The following is a 27,361-nucleotide window of genomic DNA, read 5'->3' as shown; positions in this document are numbered from 1 at the left end:
CTGCTCAGAGGCAGTTGAATCTCTAACTTCTTCCAGTTCTGGCAGGAGCTCGTCGCCCTGAAACGTAACTATGTTTTCCTCTGCACACATTTTCGGTTTTTACACCGGATTGCCAGCGACCAAGCTACTTTGCTCTTGGCCGGCATGTTCTTGGGTTGCTCCTCGAAAACAAGTGCCAGCGTTTCACCGAAAACGTGATGAGAGACCGTTGGTTAAGGTTCTGGATTAGGATTTTAGCAGCAGCGAAACTAAGCGACATATTCCGGTGAGTTCCAGTGAGTTCTCCCAGTGAGCCAGAGAAGGCACAGCCGGAGTGAGACAGAAAAGAGTGAGTTTGGGAATTTGAATCTAGGTGGGAATTCGAAGCTGGGTGGGGAGGAGGTGCTTTTTATCCCTGGTAAGTGACTGGTAAGTAGTTTTTCTTTTCATTGTCTAATTTATTAATTTTTTCTTTCATTTTATGGAATTGTAGTTGTATAAGTTTACCTAAGGTTTAAGACATGGCAGGAGTCCTCAGACCCATGGCATGCTCCTCGTGTGCGATGTGGGAGCTCAGGGACACGTCCACTGTCCCTGGCTCCTTCACGTGCAAGAAGTGTTGTCCAATTGCAGCTCCTGTTAGACCGCTTGACGGCTCTGGAGCTGCGGATAGACTCACTTTGGAGCATCCGCGATGCTGAGGACGTCGTGGATAGCACGTTTAGTGAGTTGGTCACACCGCAGGTGAAAGGTACTGAGGGAGATAGAAAATGGGTGACCAAAAGACAGAGCAAGAGTAGGAAGGCAGTGCAGGTGTCACCTGCGGTCATCTCCCTGCAAAACAGATATACCGCTTTGGATACTGTTGAGGGAGTTGGCTCACCAGGGGAAGGCAGCAGCAGCCAGGTTCATGGCACCGTAGCTGGCTCTGCTGCACAGCTGGGCAGGAAGAAGAATGGCAAGGCTATAGTGATAGGGGACTCAATCGTAAGGGGAATAGACAGGCGGTTCTTAGGACGCAATCGAGACTCCAGGATGGTATGTTGCCTCCCTGGTGCAAGGGTCAAGGATGTCTCGGAGCGGCTGCAGGACATTCTGGGGGGGAGGGTGAACAGCCAGCTGTCGTGGTGCACATAGGCACCAACGATGTAGGTAAAAAGCGGGATGAGGTCCTACAAGCTGAATTCAGGGAGTTAGGAGTTAGACTAAAAAGTAGGACCTCAAAGGTAGTAATCTCAGGATTGCTACCAGTGCCACGAGCTAGTCAGAGTAGGAATGTCAGGATGGATAGGATGAATGCGTGGCTCGAGAGATGGTGCAAGAGGGAGACATTGGAACCGGTTTTGGGGGAGGTGGGACCAGTACAAACCGGACGGTCGGAACCTGGGCAGGACTGGAACCGATGTCCTAGTGGGGGGGGGGGGGGTTGCTAGAGCTGTTGGGGAGGGTTTAAACTAATGTGGCAGGGGGATGGGAACCGATGCAGAAAGTTGGAAGGTCGTAAAACAGGGACAGAAACAAAAGGCAATGAGGGGGAAAGTGTAAGGCAGAGAAGCCAGAGTCAAAAATCAAAAAGGGCGACAGTACAAGGTACAGTGACTGAGGGGAGCTCAGTGAATAGGACCAGTAATACGAAAAGGAATAAAACGGGAAGTAAAAACATTAATGGAAAGCGAAGCAGCAGGTTGTTACATGAAGATATGGGTTCAACAACAAGGAAAATTAGGAGAAAAGTTAAAAGGAAAAATAACTTAGGAGAGGTTACTGATCGAGGTGTTAAGATTCAAAACAGAGGTAAAAATCAACATAATGTACTTTACCTGAATGCTCGTAGTATTCGGAATAAGGTAAATGAGTTGACGGCGCAAACCATCGTGAATGACTATGATTTAGTGGCCATTACTGAAACATGGTTAAAGGATGGTCACGACTGGGAGTTAAATATCCACGGGTATCAAACTATTCGGAAAGACAGAGTGGATGGTAAGGGATGTGGTGTAGCTCTGTTATTTAAGGATGACATCCGGGCAATAGTAAGGGATGACATCGGTGCTATGGAGGATAAGGTTGAATCCATTTGGGTGGAAATCAGGAATAGTAAGGCGAAAAAGTCACTGATAGGAGTAGTCTATAGGCCACCAAATAGTAGCATTATGGTGGGGCAGGCAATAAACAAAGAAATAACGGATGCATGTAGAAATGGTACAGCAGTTATCATGGGGGATTTTAATCTACATGTCGATTGGTTTAACCAGGTCGGTCAAGGCAGCCTTGAGGAGGAGTTTATAGAATGTATCCGCGATAGTTTCCTAGAACAGAATGTAATGGAACCTACGAGGGAACAAGCAGTCCTAGATCTGGTCCTGTGTAATGAGACAGGATTTATTCATGATTTCATAGTTAGGGATCCTCTCGGAAGGAGCGATCACAATATGGTGGAATTTAAAATACAGATGGACGGTGAGAAGGTAAAATCAAACACTAGTCTTTTGTGCTTAAACAAAGGAGATTACAATAGGATGAGAGAAGAACTAGCTAAAGTAGACTGGGAGCAAAGACTTTATGGTGAAACAGTTGAGCAACAGTAGAGAACCTTCCAAGCGATTTTTCACAGTGCTCAGCAAAGGTTGATACCAACAAAAAGTAAGGACGGTAGAAAGAGGGAAAATCGACCGTGGATATCTAAGGAAATAAGGGAGAGTATCAAATTGAAGGAAAAAGCATACAAAGTGGCAAAGGTTAGTGGGAGACTAGAGGACTGGGAAATCTTTAGGGGGCAACAGAAAGCTACTAAAAAAGCTATAAAGAGTAAGATAGATTATGAGAGTAAACTTGCTCAGAATATAAAAACAGATAGTAAAAGTTCCTTCAAATATATAAAACAAAAAAGAGCGGCTAAGGTAAATACTGGTCCTTTAGAGGATGAGAAGGGAGATTTAATAATGGGAGATGAGGAAATGGCTGAGGAACTGAACAGGTTTTTTGGGTCGGTCTTCACAGTGGAAGACACAAATAATATGCCAGTGACTGATAGAAATGAGGCTATGACAGGTGAGGACCTTGAGAGGATTGTTATCACTAAGGAGGTAGTGATGAGCAAGCTAATGAGGCTAAAGGTAGACAAGTCTCCTGGCCCTGATGGAATGCATCCCAGAGTGCTAAAAGAGATGGCTAGGGAAATTGCAAATGCAATTGACACCACTGTTTAAAAAAGGAGGTTGGTAGAAAGCGGGTAATTATAGGCCAGTGAGCTTAACTCAGTAGTAGGGAAGATGCTGGAATCTATCATCAAGGAAGAAATAGCGAGGCATCTGGATGGAAATTGTCCCATTGGGCAGACGCAGCATGGGTTCATAAATGGCAGGTCATGCCTAACTAATTTAGTGGAATTTTTTGAGGACATTACCAGTGCGGTAGATAACGGGGAGCCAATGGATGTGGTATATCTGGATTTCCAGAAAGCCTTTGACAAGGTGCCACACAAAAGGTTGCTGCATAAGATAAAGATGCATGGCATTAAGGGGAAAGTAGTAGCATGGATAGAGGATTGGTTAATTAATAGAAAGCAAAGAGTGGGGATTAATGGGTGTTTCTCTGGTTGGCAATCAGTAGCTAGTGGTGTCCCTCAGGGATCAGTGTTGGGCCCACAATTGTTCACAATTTACATAGATGATTTGGAGTTGGGGACTAAGGGCAATGTGTCCAAGTTTGCAGACGACACTAAGATGAGTGGTAAAGCAAAAAGTGCAGAGGATACTGGAAGTCTGCAGAGGGATTTGGATAGTGAATGGGCTAGGGTCTGGCAGATGGAATACAATGTTGACAAATGTGAGGTTATCCATTTTGGTAGGAATAGCAGCAAAAGGGATTATTATTTAAATGATAAAATATTAAAACATGCTGCTGTGCAGAGAGACCTGGGTGTGCTAGTGCATGAGTCGCAAAAAGTTGGTTTACAGGTGCAACAGGTGAGTAAGAAGGCGAATGTAATTTTGTCCTTCATTGCTAGAGCGATGGAGTTTAAGACTCGGGAGGTTATGCTGCAATTGTATAAGGTGTTAGTGAGGCCACACCTGGAGTATTGTGTTCAGTTTTGGTCTCCTTACTTGAGACCTGGCACTGGAGGGTGTGCAGAGGAGATTCACTAGGTTAATCCCAGAGCTGAAGGGGTTGGATTACGAGGAGAGGTTGAGTAGACTGGGACTGTACTCGTTGGAATTTAGAAGGATGAGGGGGGATCTTATAGAAATATATAGCATTTTGAAGGGAATAGATAGGATAGATGCGGGCAGGTTGTTTCCAGTGGCAGGTGAAAGCAGAACTAGGGGGCATGGCCTCAAAATAAGGGGAAGTAGATTTAGGACTGAGTTTAGGAGGAACTTCTTCACCCAAAGGGTTGTGAATCTATGGAATTCCTTGCCCAGTGAAGCAGTAGAGGCTCCTTCATTAAATGTTTTTAAGATAAAGATAGATAGTTTTTTTGAAGAATAGAGAGATTAAGGGTTATGGTGTTCGGGCCGGAAAGTGGAGCTGAGTCCACAAAAGATCAGCCATGATCTCATAGTGGGCAGCACGGTAGTACAGTGGTTAGCACAATTGCTTCACAGCTCCAGGTTCCCAGGTTCGATTCCGGCTCGGGTCACTGTCTGTGCGGAGTCTGCACATCCTCCCCGTGTCTGCGTGGGTTTCCTCCGGGTGCTCCAGTTTCCTCCCACAGTCCAAAGATGTGCAGGTTAGGTGGATTGGCCGTGATAAATTGCCCTTAGTGTCCAAAATTGCCCTTAGTGTTGGGTGGGGTTGCTGGGTTATGGGGATAGGGTGGAGGTGTTGACCTTGGGTCGGGTGCTCTTTCCAAGAGCCGGTGCAGACTCGATGGGCCGAATGGCCTCCTTCTGCACTGTAAATTCTATTAATTGAATGGTGGAGCAGGCTCGAGGAGCCAGATGGCCTACTCCTGCTCTAGTTCTTATGTTCTCATGTTCTTATGGTAAACACCGATTGTTTCCCGGTGACGAGGGGTGTAGTCATCGAGAAATCCCATTGACACAGGCGATGCCACTGACGAGCCGCCTCCGGCGCCGGGAAACACACAGTGTGTTACACAGCAAATTCCGCCATGAGTCACTTTGTTTCGGCCCTGGGGAGTTTCTTCCCAGGTCCAGCCCAGATTTAGAAATATTTTCATCACCGGGGAGCTGAACTCACTGACCAGAACGGCTCCTCAGAGATTGGTCCACCATTTTGAAAGGGTTCCCCGATCTCTAAGTGAGCTTGAGAGTCACCTACACTAACGAACCCACTGGCAATGTCACCCTCCCCCCCCCCCTCTCCACACACACAGATGGGCATCACCCCAGCCACACCCCAAGTGATGAACCCCGCTATGGGGTCGCTGGGGGCCCCCCTTTTTCATACCTTCTCACACCACCTTTGGGCCCCTTTCCAGTACCCTCACCCTTCACACACCCCTTTATTCCCACACAGCATCCCCCCCCCCCCACCCTTCATACAACCCACCCTCCTTTCATGGGCATGGCCCCCCTCAAGTCTTGACACTTGGCAGCAGACCCTGGCATCCGGGCACTCTGGCGCTGCCACCCTGGCAGTGCTCCTGCTGGTTTTGCCGTGCCACCCAGACACCTTGGCAATTCCACGTTCAAGAGGGAGGGCCAGAGGGGCCACCCTGCCCTGGTCCTGACCACCCATGGCCCATGATGGCCTGGGGGAAGCCCCCCATGAGCCTTACGTGGACCAGTACTGAACGGCGCCCAACTGGGGACTCCCTGGGGAGGCCGGTAGCCCGATCGATCCCGGGGTGAGCACGCCAAAGTGGGCTTTAAACCTACTAGACGTGCGAGGCTCGGTGAGACGTACTGGCTGTCGGGAAACCTGCGGGAGGCCTCTCCCAGCATCTACCGGCCACACTGGCTCCTATTCGGGTGGAACGCGGCCGGTAGATCACACCCATAATACACACATCTCCCCTCTGGCTCAACAGCGAAGTTGAGAGACAGGCTCAAGCCACGATCTCATGGCTCTCCCATGAAGAGATAGGTTTCAAAGGAGTATTTCACTGGGAGGGACAAAAACACAATGTAAAAGAAACTATGCGGGAGGGGTCCAGTGAAACACAGAGAAAAGAGTTCAGAGAGTCTATGTTAGAGAGGGAAGACAGGAGTTCTAAGCTCTCTGATAAATACTGCAAGTTCCATAGTGAGCGCATTTAGCCAAGTGTTTTCTGGCGCTCAGAGTGCCGAGACACCGCACGCTTTCGAACGGGACTCTGTTCCCAATACGGGTAAGTTCGAGGCCTCAGCCGGAACTCACCGACGAGGTCGCACTTCGTCCCGTCTTTTGCACTGAGGAGATCCGGCCCCCTTGCACAAGCGCAGGGCACTGCCAGCCTGGCACTCTGACAGCACGCCTGCCAGCTGGCAGTGCCACTTGGGCACCTTGGCAGTGCCATGGTGCCCGTGCAAGTGTGCCCAGGTGGTGCCAGCTGTGCCAGGGTGCCACCCTGCCCAGAGGGCAATCACATGGGAATCTCCAATCCCCTGGGAGACCCCCACAAATGCCGTTCCGCCTGGTCCCCATTTGTGGAGAGCAGCCCCGAACGGTTGTTCGCCCGAGCTATCCTAGGCAAAGGGGTAGGTTCCCAATGCCTTTGTTAGATTGTGGGAGTGCATATTAGAGTGAGTCCAACTGTCTCACTCTGATATGCAGATTTTCAAAAAAATGATCCCGCCCACATCGCAACATTAGATCTCGCGAGGCGTGGCAAGCCGGGTAGATCCCAGAAAAGGGATCACCCAGCATCTACCACCCGTGACACCATGCTACCTTTCGGGCATGACGCAGCCAGTAGATCACGCTCCATGTGTTTGCTCTGTGGTTGAAGTAATAATGAGTTTAGAACGTAATTGTGGATGTCTCAGAGAGAGATACCAGCTGGGGGAAATGCATCTAGGAGAGGTGGTGGCGTAGTCATATTGTCACCTGACTAGTAATCCAGAGACCCAGGGTAATGAATTCAACAAAAATCTGGAATTAAAAGTCTAATGGTGGCCACAATATCTTTGTCCTAACTGGTTCACTAACGTTCTTTAGGGAAGGAAAGCTGCCGTCATTACCTGTGCTGGCCTACTTGTGACTCCAGACCCACAGCAATGCCCTCTTAAATGCCCTCTGAAAGCGAGACATTCAGATGGGCAACAACTGCTGACCATGCCAGCAATTCCCGCATCCCATGAAAAGAGCCTTTAAAAATCTAGTAAAGCCTCAGAAATCTTGGCGCCATAAGGCATCAGTGCTAACTACTGCACCACCGTGCCGTCCCGGCATTAGTACAAGAGATTACCTTAGTCCTAGAGATCAAGATAGAATCAGTTTGGGTTGAAATGAGAAGTTCAAGAAGTCACTTGTGGGAGTGGTTTCTAGGCCCCTAACTGTAACCACACTATAGGGCGGGGTACACAGGAAGAAATAATGGGAGCTTGTGAGAAATGCTCGGCAATAATCATGGGCAACTTTAATCAACACGTAGATTGGAAACATCAAGATTGACAAGGTATCCTGGATGATGAGTTCATAAAATGTTTTCAGGACAATTTATTAGAGCAGCAACTTTTAGCACCAACCTTAGAACAGGTTATTCTAGATCTGGTAATGTGCAATGAGGCAGAATTAATTAATGACCTCATAGTGAAGGCACGCCTAGATAGCAGTCATCATAATACGATTGAATTTCACATTCAGTTTGAGGGAGAGAGGAGTGGATGTGAGACTAGTGTTTGAAACTTAAACAAGGGCAATTATGAGGACATGAAGACAGAGCTGGCTAAAATGAACAGGGAAATGATGATGTGGAGATGCCGGCGTTGGACTGGGGTGAGCACAGTAAGAAATCTTACAACACCAGGTTAACGACCTACAGGTTTGTTTCGAATCACTAGCTTTTGGAGCACTGCTCCTTCCTCAGCTGAATGAAGAAAGCTAGTGATTCGAAACAAACCTGTTGGACTTTAACCTGGTGTTGCAAGACCTCTTACCGGGAAATGATGCTAACGGAAAGGTAGAGATACAGTGGCAGCCATTTGAGGAGGTATTTCAGAAAAGATGCATTCCATTGAGAAAGATGGACTGTCGGGGAAGGACGCATCGCATCATCCATGGCTAACTAAAAACGTTAAAGATAGTATCAAATTGAAAGAAAAAATGTATAATTCCACAAAGATAAGCGGCAGGTCTCAAGATTGGATAGAATATCAGAAACAGCAAAAAATGAGTACAAGATTAAATAAGGAGGGGGAAGAGAGTACTAAAAAAAGCTAGCTGGAAATATAAAAACAGATAGTAAGAGTTCATACTGGTATTTAAAAAGGAAAAAAAGTAGATCGGCACGGTGGCACAGTGGTTAGTACTGTTGCCTCATGGAGCTGAGGACCCGCCTTTGATCCTGGCCACGGGTCACTGTCCGTGTGGAGTTTGCACATTCTCCCCGTCTTGTGACACTGATAAAGATTATATTATAATATAATAAAGATTATTATTATTATTACCCCCCCACCCCTCACAACAACTCAAAAGATGTACCGGGTAGGTGAATGGGCCACGCTAAATTCCCCTTAATTGGGGGGAAAAAAAGAATTGGATACTCTAAATTTATAAAATAAAATAAAAATTTTAAGGGAAAAAGTAAAGTTAACATTGGTCCTTCAGCGAGTGAGTCTGGAAATGTAACAATGGAAATTAAGGCGATGGCAGATGAATTCAACAGATAGTTTGCATCTGTTTTCACTGCCAATAATATTCCAAAAATAATCAAGTGAAAGGGAAGAAAGAACTTAAAATCAATTATAATCACCGGAGAAAGGACACTGAGAAAATTATTAGAATTAAGACGTTCCCAGGTCCTGATGGACTTCACCTTAGAGTTTTAAAGGAAGTGGCTGCCGAGATGCTAGATGCATTGCTTTTAATCTTCGATTCAGGAAATGCCCCTGCAGATTGAAAATAGGAAATGTGACGACACTATTCAAGGAAGGAGGGAGACAGAAATGAAATGAAATGAAAATGAAAATGAAATAAAATGAAAATCGCTTATTGTCACAAGTAGGCTTCAAATGAAGTTACTGTGAAAAGCCCCTAGTCGCCACATTCCGGCGCCTGTTCGGGGAGGCTGTTACGGGAATCGAACCCACGCTGCTGGCCTTGGTCTGCTTTAAATACCAGCGATTTAGCCCAGTGTGCTAAACCAACCCCAGAAAGCAGGAAGCTACAGGTCAGTTAGCTTAACATCTGATGTAGGGAAATTGTTGGAATCTATTATTAAGGAGGTTAGAATCATAGATTCCCAACAGTGCAGAAGGAGGCCATTCGACCCATCGGGTCTGCACGACCCAACGAAAGAGCACCCCAGCTGGGCCCTCTCCCCCGCCCCAGCCCCGTAACCCCACCTAATCTGCACACATCTGGACACTAAGGGGCAATTTAGTACGGCCAATCCACCTAACCTGCACATCTTTGGACAGCGGGGAGGAAACCCGAGCACCCGGTGGAAACCCACGCACACACGGGGAGAACGTGCAGACTCCGCACAGACAGCTTCAGGACACTAAGAAAATCTCAGTGCCATCAGACAGAGTCAAAATGGTTCTGTGAAATTAAAATTATGTTTGACTAATTTCCTGGAGTCCTTTGAGGAAGTAACAAGCAACGTGGATAAGAAGGGAATGTGTGGAACTTCCAGAAAGCATTTGACAAGGTGTAGGGTTTTCATATTAGCATGATAGAGGATAGATTAGATAGCGAGAAGCAGAGAGCTGGGATAAATGTGTCTATTTCAGGGTGGCAAGCTGTAACGAGTGGGCTGCCACTGGGATCTGTGCTGGAGCCTGAACTATTTACAATTGATATCAATCACTTGGATGATTGCTATATTTTCTCATCAAACAAGGGTAGGAAAGTAAGAAGTGAAGAGGACACGAGGAGACCGAAAAGGGGACCTAATAGGTTAAGTGAATAGGCAAAAAATTGGCAGATGGAATGTAAAGTGGGAAAATATGAACTTGTCCATTTTGGCAGGAAAAATGGAAAAGCAATATATTATTTAAATGGAGGGAGAATTGCAGAGCTGACACCCAGAGGGATCCGGGTGTCCAGGTACATGAATCAGGAAAAGTAGCATGCAGCTACAGCATGTGAATGGTAAGGCAAATTAAATACTGTTTATTAGGTGGAGACAGCACCATAGTGATCATGACATTGGGCGAGTAAACATGATGCCCAGGATAATGTCCTGGAGATATGGGTTCAAATCACACCACAGCAGCTAATGAATAAATTAAATTAATAAAAATCTGGATTTAAAAGCTAGTCTCAATAATTATTATATTAGACTGTCTCCCCTAATGGCTGTCAAGTGTGTAGGAGGGTAGGTGAGGGAAAAGGAGGTATGAAGGAAGAGGGAAGAAGTATTTCGTCATTTTTTACGAATGGTTGAAAATGAATTGAATTTGAACAAAGCTGGGCAGTTAACTGTTCCGTGCTGCATTCCCAATGGCAACGCCTTCACCAATCAATCTACACTCTCTTCTCATTCAGTATAAATGGGAAGGTGGTGACGGTGGCAGTGTAGTGGTATTGTTAATGGATAAGTAATCAAGAGACCCAGGATAATGCTCTGGGGACCTGGGTTCGAATCCCGCCATGGTAGATGGTAAAATTTGAAAGCATTAAAAATCTGGAATTTAAGTCTAACGATAACCAGAAACCCGTCATCGATTGTTGTAAAAACCCATCTGGTTCATTGATGACCCTTAGGGAAGGAAATCTGCTGACCTTACCTGGTCTGGCCTAAATGTGGCTCCGGACCCACGGGGATGTGGTAGATACTTAAATGCCCTCTGAACAAGTCAAGTCTTTCAGTTCAAGGGGCAATAAGGGATAGGCAAATAAAAAAATTGTTATCCTGATGAATGCAAGATGAAAAGCTTTGATGGCCTGTCTCATTTTTCAGCAATACCTTTCTCCCTTATCCTTCAATTAATCCAAGCCAGATTGCTGGTAACTACTAACCCTTGGAATTGAATTCGGCCATTCGGCCCATCAAGTCAGCACCCACCTGCTGAAAGAGCTCCCTATATAGGCCCAATCCCGCCCCCCCCCCCCCCCCCCCCAATCCCTGCAAACCCACTAAGGGTCAATCTAGCATGGCCAATCCACCTAACCTGCACATCTTTGGACAGTGGGGAAACCGGAGCACCCAGAGGAAACCCATGCAGGCACGGGGAGAATGTGCAAACTCCACACAAACAGTCGCCCGAGGTCGGAATCGAACCCGGGTCCCCGGCGCTGTGAGGCAGCAGTGCTAACCACTGTGACTACTGGAAACAATTTGCTTCTATCTGACTTGTCCCATCCTTTCAGAATTTCAGACAACGCTGTCAATGACCCGGAATCCCATTTGTCCCAAGGATAAAAACGCAAGTTGTCAGATTTTTCTTCATGTTTGTAATTCTTCACCGACTCATTCCTGTTTTACCTTCTCCAGGAGGCTCAAATGCTTTTTTTTTAAAACAACGTTGACCACAAAACGGCCCTGTAATATTCTATCTAAGGCATTCAAAATCACTAAGGGTTTTAATAGAATAAATAAGGAGAAGTTGTTTATACTGGCAAGACAGCCAGTAACCCGAGAACATAGATTCAAGGCAATTGGCTAAAGAACCAGTGGGAACAGGAGTAGAATTTTTATCTCCCTAACGCAGCAGGTTGCTGTGATCTGGAGCGCACTGCCTGAAAAGGTGAAGGAAGTTGATTGAATAGTAACTTTCAAAAGAAAAGGCGAATTGGATGACTGCTTTATGGGTGAAAATCTTTTCGGGCGAGGGGGAAGAGCAGAGGGCTTGGACGAATTGGATGGCTCCATCATCAAGAGGTGGCACAGACAAGATGGTTCGAATGGCCCCTTTCCTATGCTGCACAATTGCAAAGGATCATTGCCCTTCATATGGGCATGTGGTAGCATAGTGGGTAGCACTGCTGCTTCACAGCTCCATGGTCCCAGGTTCGATTCCCGGCTTGGGTCACTGTCTGTGCGGAGTCTGCACGTTCTCCCCGTGTCTGCGTGGGTTTCCTCCGGGTGCTTCGGTTTCCTCCCACAAGTCCTGAAAGACGTGCAGGTTAGGTGAATCGGACATTCTGAATTCTCCCTCAGTGTACCCGAACAGGCGCCGGAATGTGGCGACTAGGGGATCTTCAGTAACTTCATTGCAGTGTTAATGTAAGCCTACTTGTGACAATAAAGATTATTAATTAATTTAGTTAATTAATTGATATTCTATACCTCCAGCCTTAATCTCTAGAATGACATTAGTTTTTTTCCCAGTAGCTTATCAACTCAAACTGTTGCCACTAAAGTACTCTGAATCTGTAGCCCCGAGCTTTCCTGCTCATTCACAAAATCAAGTCTACTTTCGTTCAGAGTATAATCACCTGACTGACACCAAATTTCACCTGCCAGTTGTAAGCCTTTGCCCCTTCTTCGCATCGTCCCTTTGCAGCTTGTTCTGGTCTTGTAAAACAAAATCACTATATCCCATTTTTTTGCACCAACCCCCAATTCCAACTCTAGTCTCTCTAGAACTTTATGCAAATCACTGATATCGACAGGCAACAGAAGCAGCCACAGAACGGAATTCCTGCCTGGAATAATCTCTGCCCCACTTCCAGCAGCATTGTAAAACCTCCCATGTTTTCACAGAATTTCTACAGCACAGTAGTCCATTCGGCCCATCGTGTCTCCGAAAGAGCATCTTTACCTTGGTCTACTCCCCTACCCATCCCCGTACCCTAACCTGCCCATCCTTGGACACTAAGGGGCAATTCAGCATGGCCAATCCACCTAACCTGCCCATCTTTGGAATGTGGGAGGAAACCGGAGCACCCGGTGGAAACCCACGCAGACACGGGGAGAAAGTGCAAACTCCACACAGACAGTGACCCATGGCTGGAATTGAACCCGAGTCCCTGGCGGTGTGAAGCAGCAGTGCTAGCCACCGTGTCACCTGCCAACCAATTTTTAATGCAGTTGGCTATTCCCTCCCGAATTCTAAATCTCTTAAATCTCCCTCATAATCTCTTGGGTGCCTTGCCGAACGATTTCCTGAGGTCCACATCCACCATATCATCTATATCGACTATGTCCAACCTCCTTAAAGAATTTTGAGGTTTGTTGAGCACAATGTTCACTTTGAAATCTATTTATGTCACTTCTACTTTATCTAAAGGCTCGATCATTAAAACCTTAATTAGGGAATATGCAATTGACTACCACAGATGTTAAATGAAGCGGCCTTTGATGTCCCCAAATTGTCACAGACTCTTTTTTTTAAAAAAAGAACATTATAGTGAGCACTCTGTGGGTCTCTGGCTCATCCAGTAATGCCCCCACACATAATTACTGGGGCCTCAGTGATACATTCCCTCACTCAGGACTCTGGGATGCATCTCATCGGAATGGAGTATTTGTTTCGCTTTGGACTCACTAGTTAATGCAAAATGTTCCCTTTATCCATCATAATCATATTCACCTCTCTCCCAATCCCTACAGGATTCATCTTCTGTCCCTTCTATTTAGGCAAGATAATCAGGAACTTTCTAAATGGAAGTATTTCACTGTTCAGGTGATATGGAAGCGCATTGAATTTGCAATTTTCCCAATGTTTCATTTTTTCGGGTGGCTATGCTTTGGAAGCGGTCTTCTTCGACCATGCTGACAACTTGAGTTCTTTTTGATGAATTTCCAAATCCAATTTTAATTAATAACCTTCATTGTCATAAGTAGGCTTACATTAACACTGCAATGAAGTTACTGTGAAAAGCCCCTCGTCGCCACATTCCAGCGCCTGTTCGGGCACACTGAGGGAGAATTCAGAATGTCCAATTCACCTAACAGCACGTCTTTCGGGACTTGGGGGAGGAAACCGGAGCACCCGGAGGAAACCCACGCAGACACGGGGAGAACGTGCAGACTCCGCACAGACAGTGACCCAAGCTGGGAATAGAATCTGCGATTCTGCCGCTGTGAAGCGACAGTGCTAACCACTGTGCCACCGTGCAGCAGGGTAACTTCAGCTCATCTAAAGTCCTACTGTCCGTTTCCTGATTGCACCAAATTCCATTCACTCATCACCTCTTTCTTCACCAATTGCAGGGCCGGAAGCCAATTTAAAAATTCTCATCCTCAAATTGTAAATAGATCTGGGTGTCCTGGTACTTGAATCAGGAAAAGTAGCACGCAGGTACAGTATGTGAATGGGAAGGCAAATGAAATGGTGTTTATTCGGTGGAGACAGTATAATAGTGAGAAGGGCATTGGGCGAGCAACCCAGATGCCCAGGCTGATGTCCTGGAGATATGGGTTCAAATCACAACACCGCAGCTAATAAATAATTTAATTCATTTAATTAATACAAATCTGGAATTAAAAGCTAGCCACAATAATTGTCATATTATACTGTCTCCCCCTGTAAAGTGTATAGAAGGGCAGGGGAGGGCAAAGAGGGTATGGAGGAAGAGGGGAGAATTATTTAGTCATTTTTTACGAATGGTTGAAAATGAATTGTATTTGAACAAAGCTGGGCAGTTAACTGTTCCATGCTGCATTCCCAATGGCAACGCCTTCACCAATCAATCTGCACTCTCTTCTTATTCAGTGTAAATAGGGAGGCAGCAGTGGTGGTGCAGTGGCATTGTTACTGGACTAGATACCCAGGGCAATGCTCCAGGAAAACTGGGTTTATATCCCATCGCGGCAGTGGGTAAAATTTGAAATAATGAAAAATCCGGACCCTGAACCTGTCGTTGATTGTTGTAAAAACCCATTTGGCTCACTAATGGCCTTTAGGGAAGGAAATCAGCCATCCTTATCCTTATCTGGCCTGGCCTACAGTGGAGTCCATACCCACAGCAATGTGATTTACTCTTAAATGCCCTCTGAAATAGCCGAGTAAGTTACTCAGTTCAAGCGGCAAAGGGATACGCAAATAAAGAAAATTGTTGTTCCCCTGTTGCAGTTTGATCATTTAATAGCCTGTCACTTTTTTCAGCAATACCTTCCACTTCCACCCCCCCCCGAGATCTTTGTGCTCCTTCAACACAGTCTTACACATTTACAATTTTCATCACTTCTCGAAGGCCATTTATTCAGTCACCAAGGCCCAAAAACTCAGCGATTCCCTCCCTAAATTTCTCGACCTCTCTTTCCCCCTTTAAGATGCTCCTTAAGAGCAATCTCTTTGACCAAGCTTATACTGAGCCGTTCTAATAGTTTTGTACTGTGGTTCTGCATCAAATTCTGCTTGATAATGCTCCAGTGAAACACCTTGGGACGTTTTACTATGCTAAAGGCGCTATAAAAATGCAAGTTGTCATGAGAATACATCAAATCACAATCCACTGCTCAAGAACTGCTCATAACCAGCATCTGGAGAGCCTCGATGCAAACATTGTGGTGCCCACAGTCCACTTGCTGCGCAAAATGCAACAAGGTCCCAAACAAAGTTTTAAGAAACCCTTAAAAAATCCTCAGGATTAGAGAAAGAGCGTAAGGTTAAAATATGCCGGTCTCAACCACTTGAGCATCTTCTTGCCAATTCCCGCAATTTTGCTGTCTCCAAACACATCACTTGCATCCACCCAAGGGATTATTCTTTTCAAACATTCTCTGATAAATCTGTACAGTTCTTTATCCTTTGGGTGAAAAAACAATCGGCATCCCTTACTACACCGAACACCCTGATCTTTTATATCTTCTTGAGCACCAGCTTCATTCAGTCTCCTCTGTTTAAAAGGATGAAGATTCAAACCCAGGACATGCGCACATAATGTAGATTGGCACCCCAGCGGAGCACGTGCCTCAACAATGGTGGTCAGTGACTTATACTACATTAGATTGTCAGCTATGATTCCGTGCTCAACTGTCTGGAGTGGGGCTTGAACCAACAACTTGCTGACTCAGTGCTACTTCAGAACCACTACTTCAAAGCATTACCATGTTGTCCTCTTAAAAGTACCTGTTTGAGAAGTTTAAAGTTACATTTTCAGGAGAGCCAGGCAGGTGGTATCAGATTTGATTCCTGGCCCACCCTGAGAAACAACTTAATCAGGAATCTGTGAAGGGAGAGCAAGGATCCCACGGTTAGGATTGGGAACATTGACTGAACTTCCTCTGGTCAAACTGTCCACCGATAGTCTCAGCTCACTGAGTGTACCTACAGTGGGTGTACCTACACCACATAGGCTGCAGCGGTTCAAGAAGGCAGCTCACCACCACCTTCTCAAGGGCAACTAGGGATGGGCAATGAATGCTGGCCTGGCCAGCGAAACCCATTCCCTTGAATGAATCAAAAAAAAAGTCTTACATTTTCAAACTCCCTTTAAAGCTATGCAATTTGACCTTGGCATTTGTGGACTTGACCTACAAAAAAAACACCTGGACTTAATTTTCGGCGATGAAGAATCAGTGGGGTAACATTTTGTGGACAGCGATCATAAGTCCATTAGATTCAAGATTGTTATGGAAAAGGGCAGTGATGGGCCTGAGATCAAAGTTGTAGATTGGGGGAAGGCCTATTTGAAGAAGATCAGATATGATTTGGGCAGAGTGGAATGGGAGCAGATACATTTAGGTAAATCTGTGACAGAACAGTGGGATGCATTCAAGAAGGAAATGGGGAGACTGCAGGGCCACCATGTTCCAATCAAGAAAAAGGGTGGGGCCAACAAATCTAGTGAGCCCCAGATATCGAGGACCACAGGCGTAATTTGTGTGTTGAGCCAGAGGATGTAGGTAGGGTTCTACATGAATACTTTGTGTCTGTGTTCACTCGTGAGAGGGAAACATAGACAGAGAGTAGGTTTTGAGTGGCCTGGCAGGCTTAAAGGTAGATAAATTTCCAGGGCCAGATGAAATGCATCCCAGGCTGCTGAGTGAGGCAAGGGAGGAAATAGCAGGGGCACTGACAATAATTTTCAATTCCTCTCTGGGCACAGGAGAGGTACCGGAGGACTGGAGGATAGCCAATGTGGTTCCATTATTCAAGAAGGGAGGAAGGGATAAACCAGGAAACGACAGGCCAGTCAGTCTAACCTCAGTGGTGGGGAAACTATTGGAAGCAATTCTGAGAGACAGAATTAATCTGCATTTGGAGAGGAAGGGATTAATCAAGAACAGTCAGCATGGTGTTGCTAAGGGGAGGTCATGTCTGACCAACTCGATTGAGTTTTCCAAAGAGGTGACCAGGTGTGTTGATGAGGGCAATGCATTTGATGTGGTCTACTTGGACTTCAGCAAGACTTTTGATAAGGTCCCACATACGAGACTTACAGTGAAGGTAAGAGCCCCTGGGATCCAAGGAAATTTGGCTAATTGGATCCAACATTAGCTGAGTGGCAGGAAGCGGAGGGTGATGGTGGAGGGTTGTTTTTCTGACTGGAAACCTGCGTCCAGTGGGGTCCTGCAGGGATCAGTGTTGGGGCCGTTGCTGTTTGTGGTTTAAATAAATGATTTTGATATGAATGTTGGAGAATTGATCAGTAAGTTTGCGGATGATGCAAAAATTGTTGGGGTGGTAAGTAGTGAGGAGAATAGCCTTAGATTACAGGAGGATATAGACAGTCTGGTCGGATGAGCTGATCAGTAGCAAATGGAACTCAATCCGGATAAGTGTGAGGTGATGCACTTGGGCAGGACAAACAAGACAAGGGAATACATAATAAACGGCAGGACCCTGGGAAGCACCGAGGATCAGCGGGATCTTGGTGAGCATGTACACCCGTCCCTTAAGGTAGCAGAGCAGGTGGATACAGTGGTTAAGAAGGCAAATGGTATACTTGCCTTTATTAGCCATGGCATAGAGTTTAAGAGCAGGGAGCTTATGCTGGAACTGTGTAAATCGTTGGTGAGGAAAATTACAAATGCTTCAATAAAATATATATATTTTTATAAATGTTGGTTTGGCCACAGCTCGAGTATTGTGTACAGATCTGGAATCCACATTATAGGAGGGATGTGATAGCACTGGAAAGGGTGCAGTGGAGATTCACCAGGATGTTGCCTGGACTGGAGAGTGTTTGTAATGAAGACTGGGGCTGTTTTGCTTGGAGCAGAGGAGACTGAGGGGGGACATGATTGAGATGTATAAAATTATGAAGGGCACAGATAGAGTAGGCAGGAAGAAATTTTTCCCCTTGGTGGAGTATCCACAGGGAGAGAAGCCAACGTTTCGAGTCCGATGACTCTTTGTCAAAGTAGTAATGTGCTTTTATACAAGGCTATGGGCCAAGTGCTGGAAAATGGGATTAGAATGGTTAGATGGTTGTTTTTGACCAGAACTGACACCATGGGCTGAAGGGCCTTTTCTGTGGTGTATGGCCCTCCGCCACTATGACCAGTTTAAGACAATTAGCAAAAGAACCAGAGGGAGACAAGGAGAATCTTTACGGTAGCATTGTGGATAGCACAATTGCTTCACAGCTCCAGGGTCCCAGGTTCGATTCCGACTTGGGTCACTGTCTGTGCGGAGTCTGCACATCCTCCCCGTGTCTGCGTGGGTTTCCTCCGGGAGCTCCGGTTGCCTCCCACCGTCCAAAGATGTGCAGGTTAGGTGGATTGGCCATGATAAATTGCCCATGGTGTCCAAAATTGCCCTTAGTGTTGGGTGAGGTTGCTGGGTTATGGGGATAGGGTGGAGGTGTTGACCTTGAGTAGGGTGCTCTTTCCAAGAGCCGGTGCAGACTCGATGGGCCGAATGGCCTCCTTCTGCACTGTAAATTCTATGATAATCTATGCAAAGCAGTGATTGTTACAATGCACAGCCTGAAATACTGGTTAGAAGTTGCTGCAATAACAACTTTAAAAAAGGAATGACGTAAACCAGGATTATCGGGCAGGGGAGTGGCCCTAATTGGATCACCCTTTCGAGGAGCCCAGAGAGGCACATTAGGCCCAATGGCTTTCTTCTGCAATACGTTCATGCATTGAACATTTGCACACGCAATTTAAAGGACACATTGCGTCAGTAATATATAGTCCCCTTCACAATTGAGGTAATCCTGTTAATTTAAGGCTTACTAGCAACTTGCATTATTGGCTGGCTTTTCGCCAAGTCAAAATGACTCGAGAACCCTTTAAAAATTCCGGGGAGGTCCCATTTCCGGGGGGGGGTCCCAACCTCATTCCAGGGATTTCCAATTTTCGGGCGTGCCTCTTAAGGGTGCAGACTGGTTCGGGTCCAAAGCCCACGCCTTGCACAACCTACCTGACCGGCTCCAGTGTGGGGCAAGGCACCTCAGAGGCGTTGTGAAGCATAGTCTGCCGGAGGGAACGTTTTAAAGGGCAAGTTCAAGATCCTCCTTATCTGCAATGTCCCCCTCTCCCCATCCCCCCACGCCCCCATGTCAAGGTATTCCCCCCCCCCCCAAAAAATAATCCCAGGGCCCCTCAAACCCCCGATGCCAAGGTCTGCCCCCGAAACAACCTCCAGAGACACTCATGCCAATTTATGGCAGCTACATGTACATTCACCTACAATACACTGAATAGAAGCAATTGACCCTGAAGTGACAAGAGGATGTGTAAATAAAACTTTTAAAGTCATCTATAGATAAGTTTCTTTTTTTATTAATTCCTTTTTACTGCAGCCAAAGAAAAGCGTAATTCATCTAGTCCTTTTAAATTATCAATTTGCTGAAAGTTCAGCACCTGAAACCTCTTTACCTTATGTAAATCAACATCTCAAAACTGACAGCATAGATGAGAGAGCCAGATCAGTCAATCAACCAATGTTTTCCCCTGGGGTTCAGGTGTTTCCGTACACTAATGGATGCCCCAGCCTAGCCTCATTATGTATTATTGGCCCAGAAATCCATTAATCTGCTAAGAATCCTAAGCCATAGAGCTGCACTGAGATGCAGCTTTAAGACTGCCTAGGTTGATCTACGTGGGCACACCCTTGGGTCAACCAGAGATTAATTGTCAAGGGAAGCATCTGCAGCTTGGCAATTGCTTGTAAAACCATGCTTCCTGCTCTTGGGGAGTGGGATCAGGTGACCGGGATTTAAGGAAAAAGGAAATGATTGGCTTTCTTTCTATATTTCTGCCATTTTGAAGTGGAATGATCAAATGCTAAACACAACCATTTTTAATACCAACAAATAAGTGTGGTGGTTATAATTAGAAGGGTGGGGCAACAGAGTAAAATTGATGAAATTATATTTTTTTGTTGTTTGCATATCTTGAAGGATTGGTCTCCATAGAGCAGAGGTTAACAGAAGATTTAGTACAGGCATTCAGATTGTCAAGGGGCTCCCAGTTCTCTACTTCCAATGGTAGGAGTAAGGGTAACCACATTTTAAATAGCTGACAAAGAACTAGGGAGGAAATGCATTTTTTAAATGCCGTGAATAGTAATGTTTTGGAAAGTGCTGCCTGAACTTAAACAGATTCAATAGGAACTTTCAAAGAGGGCACTTGAAATGGAACCAATTACAGGGCTATGGCTAAGACCAGGGAGGGTTGGATGAGTTGGTTAAAAAAGAACAATGTAGGGCAGCACGGTGGTGCAGTGGTTAGCACTGCTGCCTCACGGCATCGAGGTCCCAGGTTCAATCCCGGCTCTGGGTCACTGTCCGTGTGGAGTTTGCACATTCTCCCCGTGCCTGCGTGGGTTCCACCCCCCACAACCCAAAGATGTACAGGGTAGGCGGATTGGCCACTCTAATCTGGCCCTTAATTGGAAAAAATGAATTGGGCACTCTAAAATTTGGGGGGGAAAAAACAATGTCGGCACAACGGACTGGACGCCTGGCACAGGCACGATGGGCTGAATGGCCTCTTTCTGCACTGCAACTGCTCAATGGTTAGTTTCTCTGCTGTATCACTCAATGATAAATCGGTCGAGGTTACCTCGTCAACACATTGTTATAGCCCTCTGTGAATATCTTCATAGAGGTTCACAGAATTACACTGCAGAAGGAGGCCATTCGGCCCATCGAGTCTGCACCAGCTCTTGGAAAAAGCACCCTATCCAAGCCCACGCCTCCACCCTATCCCCATAACCCAGTAACCCCACCCAACACTAAGGGCAACTTTGGACACTAAGGGCAATTTATCTTGGCCAATCCACCTAACCTGCACATCTTTGGACTGTGGGAGGAAACCGGAGCTCCCGGAGGAAACCCACGCAGACACAGGGAGAACGTGCAGACTCCGCACAGACAGTGACCCAAGCCGGGAATCGAACCTGGGACCCTGGGGCTGTGAAGCAACTGCGCTAACCACTATGCTACCGTGCGGCCCAATGATCATTATTGTCACTGTCTAAGTCGAACATCTTCCAGACTTGGGAATATTTTGCTGCTACTTCGCTGCCACTGGATCAAAATCCTGAAACTCCTTCCCTGACAGCGCGGCGGATGTACCTGCCCCACAGGGACTGCAGCGGTTCAAGGCTCACCACCTAAGGGCAATTAGGGATGGGGCAATAAATGCTGGTGGTGCCGACATCCCAAGAATGAATGACCAGCAATGTTGCAGGATTGAACCGTCTCTACCCCTGGTGACTTTTAGCAAGTGGTTCTGACTTTTATTTCACCTGAGCGGAGAGTTGTGAGTGTGGCGGGCGGGCGGTGGGATTCCAACTTACCACTTTCCTGGCTCAGCAAGCGACCATTGGAGTTGTACCACTGGATCTGCGGCACCGGGTTGCCGCTTACGTTGCAGTTCATCGTCACGCTGACCCCCTCCTTCACGATGATGTGATCCAGTCGGGATGTGACGAAAGGCACCCACCCAGGCACTGGCTCCGTGGCATTTCCAGTACTGCCATTTACATCCTGGGCAAGGGCACACATCCAGCCACTGGCAGCCAGCAGGAGAAAGTGGCAACGCAGGCTGAGCAACGCAAACATCTTCCTGCGAAACGATCACTTTGACCTCCTCCTCGTTAAACGCGTGAGTTGGGGATTTCTTCTCCCCATATTAAGATACATATACTGTTTCGACTTGGTAACAGGCTTGGAACCTTCTAAATGAGCCTCATTCAAGTCGATGCCACCTGGAAATTAAAACAAACATATTTTAAAGTGGGTGCAAGAACAGGGAGATGTGCTGTGCACTAATCTTTGAAAGTGGCAGAACAGGTTAACAGAACAGTGGATAAAGCCTGCGCGATTCTGGCCTTTATAAATTGACGTATAGACTACAAAAGCCAGGAAGTTACACCGTGCCTACACAAAACACAAGCAGCACTGTCTCCAATTCCAGACACCAGACTGGAGTGGGGGATTACCGTTACGTAGGCAGACTGGAGCAGCTGGGGTTGTTCTCCTGAGAACAGAGCCAGCTTAAGAGGTGTTTCAAATAATGAAGGCTATAAATACAGTAAATACAGAGAAACTGTTTCCAAAGGGGGAAGTGCGGAGAATCAGAGGGCACAGCTTTGAGATGATTAGCAAAACAACCAGAGATAACACAAGGAAAACCCTTTCAAATGCAGCAATAGATTAGGGATTGCAATGCAATGCCTGATGTGGGTGCAAAACGATATAATTGCAGTCCTTGAAAGGGATTGGATTAATAAGCGGAGAATAAAGTTGTTGGGATGTGGGGAAAGGGCAGGAGAGTGGGGCCAACTGGATTGCTGTTCAAGGGAGCTAGTGCTGACCCAATGGGCCGAGTGGCCTCATTCTCATAATTCAATGCTACATAATTCTACGCTATATAGAAACTTCCTATCGCGGTTCCGAACTAGGAAACATTCAAGCCAATTCCGATTCCCTTCTACAGAACGTGCAGGTTTTCCTCCAAAGACAATATGTGAAAGGTCTTTTGATTTATTCCAAAAGGCTGCTTTGATTTCATGAAACCCAAAAAAACCCACCGTGTGGAAGATAAGATCATAAAGACGTATGAGCAGAAGTAGGCCTTTCGGCCCGTCGAATCTGTTTTGCTATTCAATGAGATTGTGACTGATCTAATATAATCCTCAACTCCACTTTTCTGCCTTATCCCCATAACCCTCGATTCCCTGACTGATTAAAAATCTGTCTGTCTCAGCCTTGAACAGAATTAACCACCCAGCCTCTCCAGCTGGTAAAGAATTCCACAGATTCACTAACCTCTGAGAGAATACATTCCTCCTCACCTCTGTTTTAAATGAACGACTGTTTTAATCTGAGATTGTGCCCTCTGGTCCTAGACTCTCCCACAAGGGGAAACAACCTAACAACCTCTCAGCATTGGCCCCGTCAAGCCCCCCCCCCCCCCCCCGCCACCCCCCGAGTATCTGATACGTCTCAATAAGGTCGCCTCACTTTCTTCTCAACTCCAAAAGAGTCAAGACTCAATCTCTCCTCATGAGAAAATCCCTCCATACCCAGGATCAACCAAGTCTGGACTGCCTCCAAGGGCAGAATATCTTTCCTTAGATAAGGGGACCAAAACTGTATTCCAGATAGTGTACAAGAGACAGAAAACAGATGTTACACATCTCCCCAGAAAGGCAAGATATTGGCAGTGTTAGCACTATGTATTAAAGAATTGATATATTAAAGAACTGATATATAAGAGATATCGATGATACATACTAGATATTGGCCATATCAGAGGGGCAGATATAGAAACATTAAAAATCTACAGCAGAGAAGTCATTCGGATGCATTGTGTCTGGAGCTGTTCAGCTCAATGCCACTTTTCGGCTCCTGGCTTGGTAACCTTGTGGCTGACGGCAATTTCAGCGCACATCCAAGGCACATATAACAAACAGATTACGTACGCACAAAATATGACAAATATGATTCGAGGCAGGTTGGTGATGGAATGTGCGGCCAGGTCAGAAGGGAAACCATGCAATGTAAGAGGTTTATCAGCAGAATATGGCATTTATACAGATCGCCCATGTGCATTGCCCAGAATACGGTGAGACTGCGGGGTTATGGAGGTGTTGAGCAGGAAACCCTCACCCCTATCTCTGGCTGTATAATGGGGTTGCAGGCAGGTGAATGCTGACTGACAGTAAGTGTGTGTTACTCACCAGCTGATCTCTGTCCTTTCCAGCGGCAGCACTGTGTCCTCCTTCCCTCTGGTTGCCCTCAAGTCTGCATTCCTCTCAATGCATTTTTTTTTACAAACTAAAACATTATTTTTTTTTAAATAAAAAAGAGGGTTATTATTTTTTTTTTCGGGTTTCCTTATTCCGATCCCGTCGGGCTGCGTTTAGACTTGTTGCAAATGTTGCATTATTTTTTGTTGCACTGAGCTCCCCCGCCCCCTTCCCTTTCCCTTTCCTCCTCCTCTCTCTCTCTACCCCTCTGGAGAGGAGCTGGCACCGGGCTGACAAGGCAATGGGCAGCGCAGAGCTGCTGCTGCCTCCGCTACACTGACGGCACAGTCAGGCCGGCCGCCCGGGACGCTGCATAACATCATCGCCGCCCAACCACCGGCGGCGGCAGCAGCCACAGAGAGAGACAGACAGAGGGCCGCCCCGCGCCCTGAATATCCTATACCCGCGGCCGCAGGCACAGCACCGCCCCGACCCGACCCGGGAATCTGAATGCGCATGCCCACCCCCCTTTCCCCGCACCCTGGACGCTGTGTAACGAAGAAGCGCCAGTCCCACAGGAGCACAATTGGGAAGTGCTTTTGAAGACTGTTGCCATGCCAATTTGTGGAATGTGGCGACTAGGGGCTTTTCACAGTAACTTCATTGCAGTGTTAATGTAAGCCAACTAGTGACACTAAGAAAGATTATTATTAAGGAGAAGACAGTTGACCTGGCATATGAGGAGAGAGGACATCGGTTAGGATTATATTAATTTGAGTTTAGAAGAGTGACAGGGGTATCCTAGAAACTTACAAAATTTTAACAGGATTAGACAGGGCAGATTGAGAAAGAATGTTCCCGATGGTGGTGGGGGGGGGGAGGGAGTGCAGAATTAGGGGTCATAGTTTGAGGATAAGGGGTAAACCTTCTAGGACTGAGGTGAGGGGAAATTTCTTCGCCCAGAGAGCGGTGAATGTGTGGAATTCACTGCCACAGAAAGCAGTTGAGGCCAAAACATTGGGTAATTTCAAGAAGGAATTAGATATAGCTCTTGGGGCTAAAGGGATCGAGGGTTATGGGGGGGGGGGGGGGGGGGGTGGAAGGCGGGATCAGGGTATTGAACTAGATGATCAGCCTTGGTCGTAATGAATGGCGGAGCAGGCTCGAAGGGCCGAATGGCCTCCCCCTGCTTTTATTTTCTATGTTGACCTGAAACATTCATGTATTATTGACAGATGGATCATACCTCAGTGAGAAGTGGCAGTGTCGGGTTAATGTCACAGGATGAGTAATCCCGAGGCCCAGGTTAATGTTCCGGGGACATGGGTTCAAATCCCACCACGGCAGCTGGTGGGATTTAAATTCGGTTAAGGAATGTAAAGCATAAAACTCAGTCATGAAAAACTATCATCGGTGGCTGTTTAAAAACCCATTTAGTTTTTGAAACATCACAAAGTATTTCGCAGTCGATGAATTACTTTGGACGTATAGAAGATTTATAGCACAGATAGGGACCACCCTTGTCTGCGCCGGACGGAAAATGGCCCACCCAGCCGCACCCCACTTTCCAGGACTTGGTCCGTAGTCCCGCCGGTTACAGCACTTAAGGTCCATATCCAGCCACCTTTAAAACGAGTCGAGGGTTTCTGTCTCGACCACGCTTTCAGGCAGTGAGTTGGTTCCCAGACCCCCACAACCCTCCGGGTGAAAAAGATTTTTCATCATCTCCCCTCTAATCCTTGTATCAATGGCTTTAAAAATATGTCCCGTAGTCACTGACCTTCTGCTCAGGTAAATAGGCCCTTCCCACCCACTCTCTCCAGGTCCTTCATGAGTTTGTACGTCTCAATCAAATCTGCCCTCAGCCTCCTCTGTTCCAAGGAGAACAACCCCAGCCTAACCAAGCTCTCCTCAGAGCTGCCAATTCCCAGTCCTTGCAACATTGCAGGGCAGCACGGCATACACTACAAGCTCAGAGAGAGAAAAAATTGTATAAATATTCAATTAATCTGTGTTGTCGGCATTAAGTGTTAGCTGGGACCCAGAGAGGTTCCTGCCCTTTCGTGATTAGCGCCGAGGAATCTTTCACACCCACACGAGGTGGCAGACGGAGCCTCGGTTTGACATCCCATCTTGAAGGAAGGAATGTCGGGCAATGAAAAGACAGGAAGAAATATAGCACTTTACACAGGCTCAGCACATACCCGGGTGTTGGATTGGATTGGATTGGATTTGTTTATTGTCACGTGTACCGAGGTACAGTGAAAAGTATTTTTTTGCGAGCAGCTCAACAGATCATTAAGTACATGAGAAGAAAAGGGAATAAAAGAAAATACATAATAGGGCAACACAACATATACAATGTAACTACATAAGCACTGGCATCGGATGAAGCATACAGGGTGTAGTGTTAATGAGGTCAGTCCATAAGAGGGTCATTTAGGAGTCTGGTGACAGTGGGGAAGAAGCTGTTTTTGAGTCTGTTCGTGCGTGTTCTCAGACTTCTGTATCTCCTGCCCGATGGAAGAAGTTGGAAGTGTGAGTAAGCCGGGTGGGAGGGATCTTTGATTATACTGCCCGCTATCCCCAGGCAGCAGGAGGTGTAGATGGAGTCAATGGATGGGAGGCAGGTTCGTGTGATGGACTGGGTTACGCACTTTTGAAGGGAAATGAAAATGAAAATCGCTTATTGTCACAAGTAGGCTTCAAATGAAGTCACTGTGAAAAGCCCCTAGCAACCACATTCCAGCGCCTGTTCGGGGAGGCTGGATACGGGAAGTGAAGTCACTGTTGTGATGTAGGGCAGTGCAGCACTCCCTCACTGCTGCACTGGAGTGTCAGCCTACATTACATGTTCAAGCCCCTAGAGTGGAACTTGAAGCAGCAACCTTTCTTGCCTCAAAGGTAAGAGTGCCACAAACTGAAGCGTGGTTATCACAAATGGAAACACAAGGCAGTTTGAAATGTGAATTGGTGACATTCCTGGTTAGGAGCAACGAGACGTGACTTGTGGAAGGGAGTATTCTTCAGCTTGTCAACAGCAAGAATTTTGCTTCAAGCACTTTAGTTTTGCACGGAAGGCATTTTTGATCCGCGGTGGCCAAATGATAGGGAATTGCCAATCCAACCAACCTCAAAGAGAGGGCAGGAAAGGAAAGAAAAAAAAAGACGCATCTACGTAGCACCTTTTAAGGTCCCAGAATGTCCCAGAGCACATTGCGGCCAATGAGGTACATTTGAAGTGTTGTCACTCGTAATGTAGGCGACATGGGAGCCAA

The 27,361-nt window shown here is 46.5% G+C and overlaps 1 protein-coding gene across 1 annotated transcript in view; it reads right to left on the bottom strand.

Moving 5' to 3' along the window:
- Positions 1–24,463, bottom strand: part of LOC140429135 (microfibrillar-associated protein 3-like) — a 40,939-nt gene extending 16,476 nt beyond the window's left edge. The window contains exons 1-2 of the mRNA XM_072515752.1: positions 24,075–24,463; positions 21,687–22,097 (exon numbers count right to left, since the gene is read on the bottom strand). Of these exons, the coding sequence (XP_072371853.1) occupies positions 21,687–21,951 (265 nt within the window). The 5' untranslated portion in view covers positions 21,952–22,097; positions 24,075–24,463. The remainder of the gene's footprint in view (positions 1–21,686; positions 22,098–24,074) is intronic.
- Positions 24,464–27,361: the final 2,898 nt, after the last annotated feature.

Source organism: Scyliorhinus torazame, chromosome 9, assembly GCF_047496885.1.
Source record: "Scyliorhinus torazame isolate Kashiwa2021f chromosome 9, sScyTor2.1, whole genome shotgun sequence".
Classification (NCBI taxonomy): domain Eukaryota; kingdom Metazoa; phylum Chordata; class Chondrichthyes; order Carcharhiniformes; family Scyliorhinidae; genus Scyliorhinus; species Scyliorhinus torazame.
The sequence above is the reverse complement of the archived record's forward strand: the minus strand, read 5'-3'. Positions and strand labels throughout refer to the sequence as shown.